Here is a 17,728-nt window from a genome sequence, read left to right on the forward strand (position 1 = left end):
AAAGGGCGATCCATTATACAGTAGAACCGATTTTGGATAAACTGATCGAATACTATTCAGACCAGCTGAGGAATCCAGAATCCCACAAAGACTACACAACCAAGACACCAAAGAAAACTACTCAACAAAAACAAATTCTGAGTCAATGAAGACATTATAGTCGTACGGTTCGATGCAATATTTTGCATAAATTTACAATTCTAATTTAAATTGTAATGCTTCGTAATAAAAAAAAGATACAAGTACATTAAAATAACATAAATAAAATTTTAAATAAGGTACAACAAGGGATAAGATACAACAAAGATTTTAAAAATAAGTCTCGTTATATTTCTAAAACTACGCTAGAAGAATTTCGAGATATAAATGTTCAAAAAAGGGGAATAAATTAGCAGATTAATAGATTAATTTAATTCTCACAAAATATGAATCAAAACAAACATAATATTAATTAAATAAATATTCAGCCTCTACTCATACCTATATATGACAGTGCTTTTTAATGGGTAGAAGACACCTATGACGCACGGTAAATGTAGAAGAACGTTGGCACAGAAGGCTTAATGAAATAATACAGGATGCACACGAAAACTTGATGCTTGCGTAGCTTTGAACGCGCAATTTTGAGTTAAGATTCCATATCCAAGGTTTTTGTATAATTAATTGTAAAAAAACCTATTATTTCATATAAGTAATCTACTGGCATTTCTTAACAACCTATGCTTGCTTAATTTGTGAAATAAATTTAAAATATAGTAGATAGAGGTATAAGGTTTAAAGTGTTTAGTGTTTTAAAATCAAACGAATATATCTTTAAAATATATATTTGCTCCGCATACAAATATCGTTTAATGTACAAACAATTTCAGTTTTCATTTGTATGGAACTATTTTAGTCCATGTTTAAATATTTTACATATTTTTGAGTTAAAATGAAATCATGTGGTGGTTGATCAATCACTCCGCCCAACCCCACAGGCCGTGACTCTCTCTTATTGTCTCTTTGTTATCTCTCCTCTGTCTCGTCACAGCACTTGCTTCTCCCTTCGCTATCGCCTTCTTTCTTTCCGCCCTCTTCTCCCTCGCGTCTAGGTTCTTCTTAACTTGTTGTTTTACTATTTCTGGGGCTATTGTACTTGCTGACGTGTAAGATCTAGTTGATCTCACATCAGATAGAGCTTTCTCGATCATAGCCAATCTGTATTTCTGTGTAGTTTTGTCTTCATGTTCTGCGGTTTTTTTATCATCAGCAGTTGTTTTTTCTGCTGGCACTAATGTGGGTATTTCTTCTGTTTCAATATTATCATCTATAGATAAACTTTGAGTGTTGTTTATAACATTATGCAACGAGGGGTTCTCATCTCGTTGTATTGAAGCTTCAACCTAATTACAAAAGAAACAAGTTTATAGTTAGAGTGTACTATATTAAAAAGTAACAAGGATAGCGTATGTAGATCGATAACATTTAAGAGATCTACTTATCAAAAAATATATTATTCATATAAAATATAAAATTCGAATTTAATTATCTCACCTCAAGTCTGAGTGTAGTGATTTCATTTTCAGAATATTTAGAAGTCTGTTCTGGTTCATGATTCTCCTCTTCGGCGCTACTCGCTTCATCGTCACTTATTTGAAGACCAATACCCATTTCCTGAAATTAATTGTATTAAAGTCAAACAAAAATCCTACAATACCAAAAAAACTGGGTTTGAATTAAATTTCCATAAGTGAATGCTTTGAAAATGGGCGTCCCACAAGGAGATATTTTTGGTCGTTTTCTATTTTTGATATACAATAATAACCTTTCTACTTCAAATATACATTACATCAAAAGTTTACAACTCTTTTACAATAAATAATTCGCCTTTAATTGCCAAAACCATAGGATTACTCACGACAACGTTATTATAAATAAATTAGAAAACAATATAATTGTGTATATTCGTAATATTTTATATTTCTTTATAATTTTTATTACAAGTTGAAAAACCATAACCACAGAGTTTCTTAGTGAACTGTTATTACTTATTATTTGGAACACTGGCTATTCGGAGCAAGCTACCGTTACCACATAACTTTTTAAACTAGTGTGATTTTGTAAATATCTATTCAAAAGGCATTTCGATTTAATTTCGTCAAATTTTACGTTTATAAATTGTAAAACACTCTTCTAAATTACGAAAATTTGTTTAATGAAGGTACAATCGACAAGTATTTTTGCTGTACAAATTATTTAGTTATCTATTATGACATTCAAGTGTGGCTGGGGTGACGTCATCATAGGTATAAAAAGATGACACGATCGGTTTTCATACTATATAATGAATAATGCGGTAGGTTACTCTATATCTGTGGTCAGAGCGGGCGTACCTGCAGCAGCGCGTCCTCGTCGTGGTGCGAGCGGCGGTAGCCGGAGCACGCCACCTCGTGGTCGAGGCGGTCGTCCCGCTGCAGGTCGCTGAAGCGCGGGTACAGGCTGCTTTCGTAGCCAAAGCGTCTCTTGAAAAATTCTCGGACGCACTTTACGTCACGATCAAAGTACCTGTTTACAATGATTACGGTTATACTCCTTTGCCATTTTTATGTATAATCCTACACTTAGAAATAGTTGGTATATAAAATCACATATCTGGGTTATAATATTCGTATTATAATTTTATGGGAACAAAAATTAAACGACGATATTAACATGTCCTTACAGTTCAGCATTAGGGTGCATAGTAGAAACCATTTGTGGGAAGTCGATAATGATTGGATGTCCGTCCTTATCTATCATTATATTGAATTCATTGAAGTCTCCATGTATGACTCCACAGTTACCCAATCGTACGATCAAAGACATCAGTTCATCATATAGGCCTTCAACATCTTCTACTGCAGTTACATGTGTCCTGGAATAAGTATGTACATTTTATATGTATTAACGTAAAAAGCCCCGTTACTCCAGTGGATATCTTTTTTATATAAAATAAGGTTACCACCCATAGATATTGGTCCTGTAAAAAATATTAACCAATTCTTACTTGAAAATTAATGTTAAAATAAAGCCAACACGCCTATTCACTGTTACCTTGAAGAATTCGGGTAGATTGTATTGCTCGAAAAACACAGACGCCGTAAGAAAATTCCTCATTTTTGTTGTGCATATAAGGAATGCGGAAGCAAAACGCTTCGTAAGAATAGGTGGAATATCGATGATGTAGGAGTGTAGGCTATATATATATATATATATATATACAACGGCATCCGCTTGTCCAATATTAAGTCGTTTAATTCCTGTGCATACTCCGAATATTAATCTATGTTCCAAGCTGTGGAATCTACTATCACGGCGATTCACCGAGTTTAGGACCTCTAGCTGATATTTGGCTCAGCCATTCCACAAGTGACAAAAACTTGACATAAAATGTAAAGTTCCTGAACAGCTTTACATTTTATGTCAAGCTCAGGACCATGTGAAGTAAAAAAGATTTTTGGTAGCAATTTTGGTACTGATTTCGATGGATTTTCAAAGTTGCAGCAGTTCCTAAGCTGAATTTTATCGCGGGTACGGGTTAACCTTAGACAGTAGGAGTCAAAGTGAAAGGACTCTGTTTGGCCGTGAATAGACACGCTTGCGTGTTGTACAGGCGATTATGAGTAATAGATCATAAAAAAATGCAGTGTTTTCACACACTCGAGTGTCATAAAATCTCACGCTATACTCTGTTGAGAATGCCGCCATGCCAAATATTGGTCTGAACTCTGAAGGAATCATTTTACATAAAACTTTAATTATTTATTATAACTAAAATACGTTAACATTCTAAAAACATATATTACTTCAAAAATTTTATTCAATTAGTTTACAATTACTTACATTGGTCCCCCAGTTACGAGCTCCATAACAACACAATGTCTGTTAAAATCGATTGGCTTCGGTACAGGGAATTCACGATCGTACAAAGCCTTCATGTATGCAAATTCCTTAGTTGCAGAAATGCGTGAAAGGTAAAGCCAGGATGCTTTGTTCCGGTGAGCATGATAGTCTCGCTTGTCTTTGATGTTTCGAAAGCAAGTTCTACCTAATCTGTTAATAAAATATGTATTTAAATCATGATATATTAAAAGTTGCCAGCATTATCATAATTTAAAAATTAAAGATTTAAGGCAATGGATTTTTAATTGAAACTAAAGCTTTGCAAAACAACAATAATATTGCATTGCATTGTTTGGATGAGTCGAGATGGCCCAGTGGTTAGTAGGCGTACATCTTAACCAATGATTTCGGGTTCAAACCCAGGCAGGCACCACTGAATTTTCATGTGCTTAATTTGTGTTTATAATTCATCTCGTGCTCGGCGGTGAAGGAAAACATCGTGAGGAAACCTTCATGTGTCTAATTTCAACAAAATTCTGCCACATCTGTATTTCACTAACTCGCATTGGAGCGTGCGTGTTGGATTATGCTCCAAACCTTCTTCCCAAAGGGAGAGGAGGCCTTAGCCCAGCAGTGGGAAATTTACAGGCTGCTAATGTATTGCTTGGATAAACCAAGGATCATAGGTACATTATACAAGTTTAAAATTCTAAATGTTTATTATTCACCTTGCGCTCTATACTAAAAAAATATATAGTTAATATGCCTATACTATACTATCGCATGATATAAATTATGACTTATATATTTATTTAGCAATAAAGCACTGACTCGCCTACAAAGGTTTCGTGCAAACCTCTCTCGGTAGATCGTCACATATTCTACTGCCAAGTAATACTTAGTATTGTTGTGTTCAGGTTAGTAATGCAAGGAATTCATTGTGGTGCCAATGTCTAGATGGTAGAGATGAAATCTTTCCCTCAGGTAAAAAAGGTGTAAATGGAACCTTTTTTATATATAAGAAAGCAGCAATGTTAAAAGCCTTTAAATCCTTCTTCAATATGGAATGGAAGGTTAAGGTTAAGGTTTAGCAATTTGGCAGACATTAGTAATTTTGACTTAAACATTTTTTTGTAAACACAACTACAAAATAATTGAATAAACAAAAATCCATAACATAATTTTAAATTATTTTTAATAGCCATGTTGTGTAAATTACCTGTGGAGCTTCAAGCACAAGGGATTTCTATCTTCATCTGCTACAGTATATATATTGGATTCTTTGCCAACACCAATCTGGTTACCAAATGATGCAATCACCTTTCTATTTGTAAGGGCCTTTAATGCTAAGTAGTCATAGCCCGCATTTGTAAGTCTATACCCATCATCTACAAATTGATAAAACTTCTTGAATATCTTTTCTGATTAGAATATAAAGACTAATTATTTTTGAGCAAATCATAATAAATCACCAATTAAGGAGAAATACTCTTGTTGTGAAATGTGTGCCTACTACAGTCCAGTTACAGTCGAAACTGAGAGTACTGAATGGCAAGTCAAAACATACCAAGTGATTTTCCGTTTTATAATGTTTTTTTTTAATTACAAAATTTTAATACAAATCTTTTTTTAACTACAGGATAGATGACATTGCTAAAATCAAGTAACATTCAAATATTCGTAGAAGAATAATAAATAGACCAATACTCACAATGTTTACCACGTTCATAAGTCAAGAGTCTGTGTTTACATAAATCTTTCATAAGCTTGTGTACTCCTCCGTGGCGCAAATTAGCAATAGATGCAACTAAAGATCCCGGCACCATTTCATGATTTTTCATACCCATTTCCACCTTAAAATAATCAACCAAATTTTTAAAATGTATTGTAGAGCATGGTTATATTGATAAACCTCGTCTCAACTCTGCACTCTTACCGCGGTTAATACACGAAAATCTTCTGGCGTTAGATATCGCAAAATAGCTACATCCAGTTTACCCATGTTTTTAAAAAAAATAAATTACACTTATATTATAAATACAATGCGTGAAGCAAACGTGGTTTACAACTTTACAGTTTTACATGAATCCAAGAACCATCACCAAAAATGACAATTGACATTGACAACTCGAATCTCTATACTCGCTTTCAATGCATTGGTTTTTTTGTATTTTATCGAATAGGTCTGGGAATTTTTTAAAGGTTAAAATTGCGAATCCACTAGGAAATAATGCTAGAACTTTTGACATTATTCCACTTGATCATGATCTACATAGTACTATTTTGATTTGTATAAACCTTACCCCTTAAGGCCCTAATATTTCGCTCTAATCAAAATAACACCTCTTGCTTTCCTGACTAATATTATAAAAAAAACTTGTTATAAAGTCTTTTGCGCTCTCAAGACGTTTTAGAAATTTAATTATTTGTATATTTATTAGGTCACCTACTCTATATTTAAGCACTTAATGTTATCAATTCATATGTTAATAAATTCTATATCATTTTTTTTTTTTTTAATTTGGCTTTTATTTGTGCCAAGAGGGCACAGATTATTTCACCAATGTCACGTGCGATGGAGAACAATATCATGTAAATTATATTGAAATGTCACTTTGAAGTTTGAGTGATTAATTGTATGACAATTGACAAAATTGACAGTTTTATTATTTTGTTACAATTATAGTAGAATTGATAGCCTAAATAAAAAATATAAAAAATTAAAACAAAATTATATTAATGAAGTATCCACATTTCGCCAAGGACCAGATTTATTCACAGTGCCTTAGTATTTGAAATTATATAAAAACTTATGATGAAGATTGAGTATTGTATCGTTCAAATTTACATTAAAACGTTGTGATTTACTTATTCATGGTTACAAAAAGTCTTTAAAACATATGCATTACTAAAAAATTAAGTATGGTTTCAAATGGTGTAGGTTTCCAAAATGGTACAATAATATTAGATGAACCGAAAAATGTCTATTACTCAGGACAGCCTATATTTGGGAAAGTCAATTTTGAGCTAAATACTAGCTTGTCAATTTTGTGTAAGTTTATTTTTATATTAAAGAAGCATCTGGTACACAACACTTTTTTTTACATTAGCCTATTATAGTCCTTGGGTTCAATTTTCGTACTAAATTCAGGGTTAGTAGCTGTGAAATCGTAGTACACAGACAAAATTAATTGCGCTTTAATAATATTAGTACAGGTGAATTATCAACAATCTCAAACTGTGGAAAAATTTATATTATTGTTATTTTTTTAGACTTAAATGTGGTATATAAAGGAGAAGCAAATGTATTATGGACAGAAAATGAGCAAGAAATTTATAATGGTGTAAAAAAGAAAAAATTGGTCAAATATGTTGGACATGAGGAATATTTTAACTTTTCACAATGTATTGTCGGAGGGAATGGTAAATTTTTAATTAATTGCTAATAATATTTTGAATAAATACAGTCAATTGAATAAATAAAAATTGTTAACATTTTTCTTGATTACTTTGTTTAAAAAATTATACATACTTTGTTTTAGGTGTCACATCCCTTCCAGCTGGTAACCATTCTCTACCATTTCAATATCAGATACCTTTCAATGCTCCATCTTCATTTAAAGAGGAGAAAGGCGAAGTGACATACAATGTAACTGCATATTTGCTACATCAAGATGGAGTCACTAAGGAGGAAATAGGCAAACAATTTCAAGTCATTGCTCCTTTGGACTTAAACACTGAAGAAATTAAGGTAAATATCTGCTTAGCCAAAAGGTTAACTGGCACAGAATAGATGTGTGCTAGATGGCAAGTCTTTCAATTGTACCGTACAATTCTTTATTGACAATAAAGTTATTATATTGTCATTCTCATTGTTACTAAAAAAAAAAGTCTTTAAAATTTTGCTATCCTATACAGTTTTACTTATAATGAAGGCAGAATAATGAATAGGCAACATGATGATTGTCCCCCTAACTGTACTTTTGCTACAATATATAATTGCAAATATTAGAAAATATATATTGGATATTCTAGAGCTCATTTATGCGAAAACACAAGTAAACTATATTTCCTTAAAAATCCGTAAATATTTTAATCATCGACAGAGACCTATAGAAATGGAGTTCGAGGAAGTGTACAGCTGTAACTGCGCATGCGCACAGCGGGCGCTGCACGTGAGCGTGAGTGCGCCGCACGCGGGCGCGAGTCCGGGCGAGTGCGTGTCGCTGACCGTGCGCGCACACAACCGCGCCAATGTAGAGGTCTCGCAGATCGTGTTCCAACTGGCCAAGGTGAGTGCATACGTTTAGAGAACGGACAAGCAGAGAACAGCATGCATGGTGGTAGTTTTCTATCTGACATACTATGTCGGATGTATAGAGCAGAAAAGTCAAGATTATTTGATTGAAGTTCAAGTAACTTAAAAATACAATATGTATAAGGATCAAACTGATATTCACTATGTTATAAGTAATATTTGTCATAACACAAATGACAATTCAATGAATATCTAGAAAAGCAAGTAATATAACTATAATAGTAGTCCAAATTTCTTTTTAGAAAATGCGGTATTTAAGTCAGCAGCCGATGTCAACGGTCATACCGCCAGAAGAAATCATTATGTCGATGGTGAAAGGTCCGATTCTGAGTAAAACGAACCGCGAATATACCTTCGACCTCGTGTTACCGAACTTCATCGCACTGAACCTGGACAACTGTGGGATTATAGATGTCGGATACTTCTTGAAGGTGAGGCGATCGATGACGAACTAATTTAAATGACCATTGGTAATTCATTAGGAAAATATTCGATTATAATCTTGAACGGTCGATCTTCATCTGCGATTTAATTACTTCTATAACTCTGGTTTAATGTTATAAATAAATGTATATGGAAATTATATATTTTGGTGTTCAAAGTCCTGGACATATAAGTGTAAATGTATTCCAACCATATCTCATAAGTAAAAACAATCCTACTAGTCAACTCTAATTTGTAATTAATTTAACTATAACTAATGATTTATTCTTAATTTCTTCTAGGTAACAATGAAAGTGTCAGGCTGCAACGACGATATTTACGATGAAACGCAATTTTGCATTGGTCTGGTACCTATAGGTAGTAATGCAGACGTCAAGTTGACTCATCCCATGGCCGATTGCCTTCCAAACGCGCCCATACCTAACCCAAACAACCCGACGTATGTCAGCCAACCCTACACAGAAGCTTTTGCTAATCCGCCGAACTTTCAAAATATTCAGTTTTGTCCACCGGGCCCCATCCCTAACTACCCGTACCCTGTTGTGGCAAACGTGGTCGATGGAAGTATGTTCGGTTCTAAGAATAGTCTTCCAGGAGTCTTCGAAACTAATGCCCAGTCTCGAGCTGACCAGAACTCCACATCTATGCCGATACCGGCCTTTCCTCCTTTACCCGAAGGTCAAGCTATTCCATACATGCTTCCTCAAAGTCCACCACCCCCCTACTCAATGCAACCTTTTTCACCCGAACCGTCAGCTCCCCCTTCGTATTAAATTTTTTAGTTTCGATATGACCGAATTACACAAAAATTTGGAGAACGTACAAATAAATAGGTTATTCCTTTTTTATAATATGATCATTTTCGTTTAAATCAAATGTAACCATCAAAAATTTTTGTAAAATAACTGTTATTCTACTGTCATTAGTAAATAACAATTTCAGTCTGTGATATTCAATGTTTAAATAATATGTGCCATTTTTCATAAATTATGTACTTTTAACATTTATAATCCGCGTGTTATTGCAATGGGAGAGAACCTTGTCAAAAATAAAATATTAAATAGTTATGGACCGTTAGCAAAGAAGTTCTGAATAATAATTAATTATGTGACTATGAAAAAGACATAAAGTGGTTATGATTTCAGCAAATAAGCCTATGTAGGGGTAAGTATGTTCATGATTTTATGTATATCTGTCTGAATTATTTCGCCTTAAATTTTCAGTTATATAATCCCATTCTTTCCACCTTCATTAAACACTAAAATAATAAACCTCGAGTCAAAATTAATACTAATGAATAAGTAACAATACGTCCTATAGTCTCGAAAGCATCGACGTGCGCTTGCCGTCCTTACCAGGCGGTCCGCCCATCTCAGTTCACAAGCATCCCATTCCGATCCCACGCGGATTTTACCGTGATTATCGGCAGCAACGGTTTAGATAATATTTTATTGAATAATACCTTGTCTAAGAAATAAAGTTGAAAGTATGCTGACATTCAATCGCGCTATCTGAAAACTGAGTAATTGATTGCAAAAAATAATATTAAATGTAATTTTTTCAAACAAAGAAGAATTATCATAACTCGGCCTGGGGACATCGAAGGACTAGTGAGTTAAATACATGGTAATAATTTTCATAAGTATGTTTAATATGTTGATATAAAATTTAATTTGTTACTATTCGTGCGAAAAGTCATACGTAAATGAAATTATGTCTATTTAAACGACAGAGCATTTAAATTGATGTTTTATTTTGTTAATATAATACTTTTCGTTTGGTTTTTACTAATAAATAACATTTTTTTTTATCATTTAATGAATAAAACTAAAAATACAATTAATGCAATGTCGAATGGCAGTAGAATTTTTTTGCACTAACAGTAACAACACACAACAAAGAATATAATAATTGTTATTTTTTATAGAAATATATTGTAATCTTTTATATCTATTTTATAAATTTATATTTCTTAATAAATATATCAAATTAATAAATGAGAAACAATCCTTTTTATTTTAATTTCTTATCACTTTCCTCCTATGAAATTATTATTATTTTCATTATAACCTTCCAAGCTTTCAAAGCTTATACAGATGTATGCTAACTCACTGCTCATAGCTGATTGCTGAATAAAACGAATACAAAACTAAACATAAAATACTTGCATTTTAGATAACATACATGATACATTTTATTTTGATTGGTCATGATGTAATTTCTATCAGTCAATATTGTGATCAAATATTAACCAGTTACTTGATAAACACTATTAAATTGTTCATAAAACTAAGTAACTACAAAATATGAAACAAAAAATATGTGGTTATAATTATTGTAACATTTCTTAATAATATCTTATAAAATTGTAAAAGTATAAATGCTTTATAAAAAAATTGTCTGACTTTACATAGTAGTAATATATCAATTAATTATGGTAAACATTATTTCTAATTCTGTTAGGATAGAACCATTTGGAGCGCCGTATGCCGTCAGTGGCTAAATACCGTTAGCAACGCTATAGAAGTTAATTGTCTTTGAATTGTTTTAATTTAAAGTTATAAATTCCAACCTTACCAGAAATATATATTGTGCTCAGGAAACCTTATGTTAAACATTTTTGTCTGAAACGTTTGCAAAAAAAATTAAAATGTAATATAAGACTTAGATGAAAATGTATTTTGATTATTGTCATTTTGTGCTTTTTAATAAATACCAAATCAAAAGAAAATCCTTCATTTTACCTTTGCTTTGTAGTTTCTATGCATTATTTCAGATACCCTGTCCTCATTCATAATTCGTATCTCATTTCATTTTAAAATATTTGGAACAAAATTTATTAAAAACTAAATTGACTTTATATTTTATTAAATCCATCGTAGTTTTCCTGACGCTTCATATTCATTTTCAAGATACGGTTTTTTACTGACATATCCTAACAGAATTTGGAACAAATAATAAGTCTTGTTTTTAAATAACATTTGTATGAATCATAAGCATGTATACATTAAAACAATAATGAAATCTCATTTATGAATAATTACTTATATATTGCGACTAAGACTAGCTATCGATATATGCAACTAGTGCTAATTTGTACAAAGTCGGTGTGACATAACGGCTTTAAGGTGAAACAATTCTTATTTTTATTACAAACTTTGGATAAATTAGCACTACCTATACAGTACGTATCACAAGTACTTTTGCAGTGTTAAGTTTTATAAAAATGGCAGTAAAGAGTAACATTGAATATAAAATTAACATCTTATAACAGTGTCATTACATCTACATTCACATAATTAAAAATGATCAAAAAATATTGTGTTACTATAAAATGTATATATAAGGCTGGATTTCAATTTATAATAATTTTAATATCACAAATATTTCAAACCCTAACAGTTGTTACATGACAACATTTAAAATTATCCTGATTGATATATTCCACTCAATCGGAAGAAAATCTTACCAATGTGTAAATTTAGTAAATCTATATACATATCAGAATTACGCGACAACGATGAGGTCATCCAAAATTGTCATTTTTTGAGTATTTATAAAATAAAAAAAAAACCGCATGCAATACTATTACAAAATAATAAAAGTGTAAACAGATTTAAAATATCATTAAGAATGTTTGCCTTCGATTAAATTTATGTTAAGTACTTATTATTAATTACATTAAAAAGTTAGTAGTAAAATTAGATATTAATACGAAAACAAATTGTAAGCCCACAAAAATGCTTATAAGTTAATATAAAAATACTTGACATAATTCACATATTTTTAAATCGCCACATTATTCTAAAATTATGGTGGGTAAATTTATATAATAATATTTTTAATTTAGCACCAAAAAATATATATTTTTTGCACTTTAGATCGATCTCCTGTATATAAACGAATGTGGTTTTTTTTTCAAATTTCATTCATTTTCTTTCTCTGAAACAATAATGTATTCTTTAGTAAATATATACAAAAATATAAATGGGACAAAGTGTTAAATACACTTATTATAGACTGTCAGTATTGTTTTTTCGAAAATTATGATAATGAAATATACAAACTCACTTTTCTCAGTATCGGGCGAATCAAGCACTGGTGCACTTGCCGCTGAGTATGGGTTTCCAGGAACAGGCTAAAAAAAAATTGTATTTCGTACATATGTATATAATTAGAAATACATAATATTATATATAAGAGTTGTAGTAAGTACTTACAGATACAGGAAGAGATGGTCCGACACCAGGCGACTGATAAGGCATGTTGCCTTGGACAGTGAAACCGATGTTACCAGTCTTTAATAAGGTCTTAACGGGCGCATTCGATCCTGTTTCTGGAGTGGAACCCATTTGCTTTGGTGTATATGGCACATTTTGAAGGGCAGCGGGGTAGGGCGACTTGTTTCCAGGGTATGGAGGGGGGTTATCAGGGTATGGAGCGTTGTGGCTCGGATTTCCGATAGGGTAAGGTATGTTTTCAGCTGGATAAGGTGATTGCGTTACATTTGTAGGATACGGCAGATTCGGTCTGGGGTATGGAGACGTGACAGGATAAGGAAGATGTTGATGAGGAGTGTTCGGATACGGCGCATTTATTTGTGAGGGAGGACTTCCAGGGTATGGATAAGGACTGGCAGCAGGATAAGATGACAAGGGTTGTTGGGTCACTGCTGCAATCGGTCGAGGCATTTGGTCCTGCAGTGGATTGTGTACATTGTCCTGGAAACCTACTAAGGGAGTAGTCCCAATAATTATTTTCCGCGATTCTTCCGAGTTATTGTGACATCCGCTAGGAGAAATGGTGACCTAAAACAAATACATACAAAAAAAGGTGAGTGAGTTTTAAGGCTATGTTTCGTAAATTTTCCATTATAAAGTAAAGGGTTCAAAAACTGTCAATGTTTTTCTTTATTTAGCACAATTTATATTAAACACACAATCCAATACCTCAACAGTAACAGTGCAGATATAATAAAAAAAATTATAGTGACTAGTTATTAATTATACATAAACAAGAGTGTCATAATTTATCTAAATAACTACTTACTTCTAATTTGTAATCTATACCAATGTATCTGCATGCAGACACATTGTAAATGTCTAAAGCAGGTACTTCCATATCTAATGTCCAGTTACGAGTGGTGTCACCAGGTACAGACCCTTTTTTTATCTCAGCTATGACATCATTCTGTGTCCTTCTTCCCGAATGATGTGTTGCAATAAAGACTACTTCCTAAAAAAATTAGCATTAATTAAAACAGACATAAGGGATTTTGTTTAAACTTACTGACTGACTTAACAATAGTTTAAGTTATATTAAAAGAATCATTTGAACTTAATTAGACTGTCATAAAAATAAACAATTAGGACAACAAAGTCATAGTTGAGAGGAACAATATGTTTAGACAGCACTTAGAAGTCATATAAGTAAATATCTTACAGAGTATTCACCCAACCCTTTCAATAAATTTGAGAAAATTACTGTAGTACCAATATTTTTTATCAATAAGTATTTAATAGTATGTCAAATATATGTTGCTGTTATTCTTTAAAAATAATTGATTATTTCCTTCAACTATGCTTAAATGTTTTGTTGGAAGTCAGTATGACAATAGTCCGCACTATATATTAATATACTATAATAATCTAGATTCAAAAAATATCTATATAAAACATTATTCTATTCTCACCTTAACAATGCGTATGATAATTTGGCTAATTTCTACATTGCCCTTATTTTTGCATGAAATTTCAATTGGAATTGTTTGCCCAGGACAGTAGCCAGACATGGGAGCATTGACGACAGTATCACATGAACCTGAACTAAAACAGCAGCAGCAATATGAAGCATTGAATTCCATTTCAATTGGTTCCTGTTCAATAAAATAAGCAAAAAGTTTTTAATAAATGAATCTGTGAAAAATTTTACTTAAATGATTATCATATTTTATCTATTATTTTACACCAATTGGTAAATATATAGGTGTTAATTGTATATGTAAAATAATAATACACTAATGAAAAGTCCAATGAGAAAGACTGTTATTATTTTATAAAGCTCTAGGATGTTGAGTTCAGATAAATATATATGACTATGGTGGCCACAATGTTCACAAAGAACACATTTCAAATGCATAGAAGATATTATAGTGACCAATTTTGTGTGCAAACACAGATGTACTCAATTGACTACCTTATAGATATTTCATGCACTCATTAAATAATTTGTCTTTCATGATAACCCATATCTGCCTTTCCATTTTGACTCATTCTGGAAGAAATCAGCTCAGTTCATTAGTTAATTTTCTAATGAACAAGAAACTTTATATAATATACTACTATTACTTTGAATAATAAATACGAACCCTACAATATGGATCACTGTTGAGATCCATGGGAGCTATTACTCGTACAGCAATCTTCTTTTCTTGGTCAAATTTAAATGCTCTATCTACAACTGCTTTAATCTCATATCTTATGTGACCGTAGCTGCCCTCAAAAGATGCCGGACATCCAGCAGGAATATTGAAAGTAAATGGATAATCATAATGACCCGGTTGTATTTGATGGTCTCCTGTAAATGTAAAATACCTATTAAAATATAATATAAATTCAAAAACTATCTGTTATAGTTGATAAGTAGTATTCAATTTAAAAGTATAATTTAATATGTTATCAACCAATCTAATGATTCACTCATTATCAATGTTTCATGAATTACAAAACAACACAATAACTTTGACAGATGATCATGTTTAAAAACAAATAATGCCAATTGGTAGCTGAGATATTCTTCATTTTTTTTACTAGTTGTAATGCTGGATAGATGTCCATGTAATTACAAAATATTTATATTTTTTTAAATATCTGTTGTAATTGACAATCTCAATGCAAAAAACAAATCTTAAGTTTTAATAGGTATTTACCCGATTCACCGCCAACTAAATAAACTTTCATGTTTACATATTCCTCGTATGATTCATGAGTTTTCCTGTAAGTTGTAGTTTTGCCATTAACTCTGCGTGATTCTGTTGTTGTCCAGTGAACTTTGCAGAAGCCAAGTAATTTCACATATATACCTAAAGTATAAAATACACTTAACTATTGTATAAAATATAAATATAAAAAAATTTAACAGGAAAAATGTTGCTGACAAAAGCCATTATGATTTTGGTAACTATAATATGATTTTTCATCAGATATTTTCTCAAATTTATATTATATATATTTATTATACTTGTCTTATAGCAATATTATATTTATTAAAAATTGAATCATTTAATCAATTTCTTTAAAGTGTCTTATAAATTTAGTTTTCACGGGTACTTTAAAGATTTATTTCTAAACCAGTAAGGCGCGTATTTATTTTTATGTATCTCACCTCGAAATGACTTTACTTTGTTTTGTTGAAATGTGAGATTTCCTCGAACTGTTTGGCCCGAGTAATATGCTCCGTTAGGGCTTTCTAAAACCATACGCCCATCATCGAAACCCATATTTATTTTTGTATTTTGGTACCTACAAATATATATGTACTTATTATATTTCAGGTATTGTCATAATAAACACACTTATTGTACTAATTACTTAATGTACTTTTCTTTTTAATCGTATATATAAGTAGACACTTAACAAATATATGTAACTGATACGTTTTAAACTTTTATTGATTTAATTGACAATTGTGATAGAGCGTCGTTATCAGCTAAACTATTATCGACTCTATAAACTTACTAGAAAGTAGAAACTAATAAGGAAATAAACTAATTTATTTATTACTCACTATTTACTGAATAATAATATTAAGTCAAATACATCAAGAAAGTTTAGTTAGTGTGCAACTGATTTCTATTTTTAATCTTTTTTAATATTTCTAAATTCATAATTATGAACTTTACTAGATAATAGATGTTTTTTAAGTTTCAATAAAACCACAGAATATATAACCAATCAATACCTACGTTTATTGAAACAAAAAAAAACGAAATCTTCGTATTAATGGTAATCGTATGTATGTACGGAGGAAACCTCCTGATTAGTTGATACCGATAGCCAACAATAAATAAGCTGAAATTTGTAAAATGATTGTAATATGATATAATTAAATGATTTTAAATTGTTTGTAATAAATTTGCAATTAACATCGTCATTTTTAGTATCCAGCAGAAGGTGGATTTCTTAAGTCGAAGCAGAATTTGACATTCGACCGCAGCCGAACATTTGAAAATCATAATAGTTATGTTCAATTGTTCATGATTGGTTAAGAATAAATAAAATAATGTTTTTTTAAAGTTTATAGTGACTATGTATATAAATAATTTAACGAGGTGATTAAAATCACCTAGCAACTCGTCAAAAATAATAAAATATTAATATATTATGAATTATTATATTTTAATTACAAGGAATTTAATAAGTTTAATGAGGTTTAGTTTTTCTCAAGTAGTGTGAGACTAACCTAAAGAAGGAAGTTTATAAAATTCTTTTTAAACAATTTAATAATTATAAACAATCTCAATATCAATCAATTTAATAATTATCAACACCTTCATCCCTCATCGCCTCTTTTATTGCGCTCTCAAGAAATCGTAACAGTTCGTTCTATTCAGCGCAGTTTCGCTTTAAATTTCGGTTCATTTTGGCTGAACCCGAAGGTGATTTTGTTGATCGAAGGTGCCGAAGCCGAAGAAAATGATTCGGGTACTGCTTTTTACTACTATTATTTATTTACTAATCAGGGTGGAGCAAAGGACACCTGCTGATCACGTGAAAGCACGAATTACTGCTACTCCACTTTCCAAATGTATTCCATTATCCACACCACCGTCCACATGTTTACCATTCATATATTTTGTATCAAAACCAATATCTCTAACATCTTCAAACTCGCATATTCCATTTACACCAGTTACAAACATTTGAACTGAATAGAAACATTGTTTCAATATCTTCATCTTCGGCGTTTTTACTTGCAACAACACCGCAGTCTTGCCGCACTTATACTCTATTTCAACCATAAAATAAAAGGAAAAAAGCCAAATAAACAACATTCGACAGCAAATTGTCGCGATATCATTGGTCGATAGCTTGATTATTCTATGAT

The 17,728-nt window shown here is 31.5% G+C and overlaps 3 protein-coding genes across 3 annotated transcripts; 1 reads left to right on the plus strand and 2 right to left on the minus strand.

Annotated features, from left to right (window-relative positions):
• Nucleotides 1-810: 810 nt before the first annotated feature.
• Nucleotides 811-5,971, minus strand: LOC125067622 (serine/threonine-protein kinase RIO2). Its single transcript, XM_047676298.1, has 8 exons — nt 5,798-5,971; nt 5,573-5,714; nt 5,081-5,249; nt 3,862-4,071; nt 2,702-2,893; nt 2,373-2,544; nt 1,534-1,653; nt 811-1,382 (listed from the first exon to the last, which is right to left on the minus strand). The coding sequence occupies exons 1-8, from the start codon at nt 5,861-5,863 to the stop codon at nt 957-959; spliced, it is 1,497 nt and encodes a 498-aa protein (XP_047532254.1). The 5' UTR covers nt 5,864-5,971; the 3' UTR covers nt 811-956.
• Nucleotides 5,972-6,529: 558 nt separating this feature from the next.
• LOC125067648 (arrestin domain-containing protein 1-like) lies at nt 6,530-10,361 on the plus strand. Its single transcript, XM_047676350.1, has 6 exons — nt 6,530-6,913; nt 7,135-7,284; nt 7,404-7,612; nt 7,968-8,153; nt 8,422-8,610; nt 8,905-10,361. Exons 1-6 carry the CDS (start codon nt 6,784-6,786, stop codon nt 9,394-9,396), a joined length of 1,356 nt encoding a protein of 451 aa, XP_047532306.1. The 5' UTR covers nt 6,530-6,783; the 3' UTR covers nt 9,397-10,361.
• A 430-nt stretch (nt 10,362-10,791) lies between these two features.
• On the minus strand, nt 10,792-16,551 carry LOC125067647 (arrestin domain-containing protein 17-like). The gene is made up of 9 exons (XM_047676349.1): nt 16,409-16,551; nt 16,007-16,143; nt 15,552-15,704; nt 14,991-15,199; nt 14,316-14,498; nt 13,673-13,858; nt 12,844-13,431; nt 12,695-12,761; nt 10,792-12,565 (listed from the first exon to the last, which is right to left on the minus strand). Exons 2-9 carry the CDS (start codon nt 16,119-16,121, stop codon nt 12,549-12,551), a joined length of 1,518 nt encoding a protein of 505 aa, XP_047532305.1. The 5' UTR covers nt 16,122-16,143; nt 16,409-16,551; the 3' UTR covers nt 10,792-12,548.
• Nucleotides 16,552-17,728: the final 1,177 nt, after the last annotated feature.

This window comes from Vanessa atalanta, chromosome 12, assembly GCF_905147765.1.
Source record: "Vanessa atalanta chromosome 12, ilVanAtal1.2, whole genome shotgun sequence".
NCBI classification, from domain to species: domain Eukaryota; kingdom Metazoa; phylum Arthropoda; class Insecta; order Lepidoptera; family Nymphalidae; genus Vanessa; species Vanessa atalanta.

Coding starts and splice junctions, on each gene's coding strand:
- LOC125067648 (XM_047676350.1), top strand. CDS start 6,784: ATGGTTTCAAATGGTGTAGGTTTCCAAAATGGTACAATAATATTAGAT. Junction 8,154..8,421: donor TCGTGTTCCAACTGGCCAAG/GTGAGTGCATAC, acceptor ATTTCTTTTTAG/AAAATGCGGTATTTAAGTCA. Junction 8,611..8,904: donor ATGTCGGATACTTCTTGAAG/GTGAGGCGATCG, acceptor AATTTCTTCTAG/GTAACAATGAAAGTGTCAGG.
- LOC125067647 (XM_047676349.1), bottom strand. CDS start 16,121: ATGGGTTTCGATGATGGGCGTATGGTTTTAGAAAGCCCTAACGGAGCA. Junction 13,859..14,315: donor TTATCATACGCATTGTTAAG/GTGAGAATAGAA, acceptor TAATTTTTTTAG/GAAGTAGTCTTTATTGCAAC. Junction 12,762..12,843: donor GACCATCTCTTCCTGTATCT/GTAAGTACTTAC, acceptor ATTTTTTTTTAG/CCTGTTCCTGGAAACCCATA.
- LOC125067622 (XM_047676298.1), bottom strand. CDS start 5,863: ATGGGTAAACTGGATGTAGCTATTTTGCGATATCTAACGCCAGAAGAT. Junction 5,715..5,797: donor ATTTTCGTGTATTAACCGCG/GTAAGAGTGCAG, acceptor GATTATTTTAAG/GTGGAAATGGGTATGAAAAA. Junction 5,250..5,572: donor TTATGAACGTGGTAAACATT/GTGAGTATTGGT, acceptor ATCAATTTGTAG/ATGATGGGTATAGACTTACA.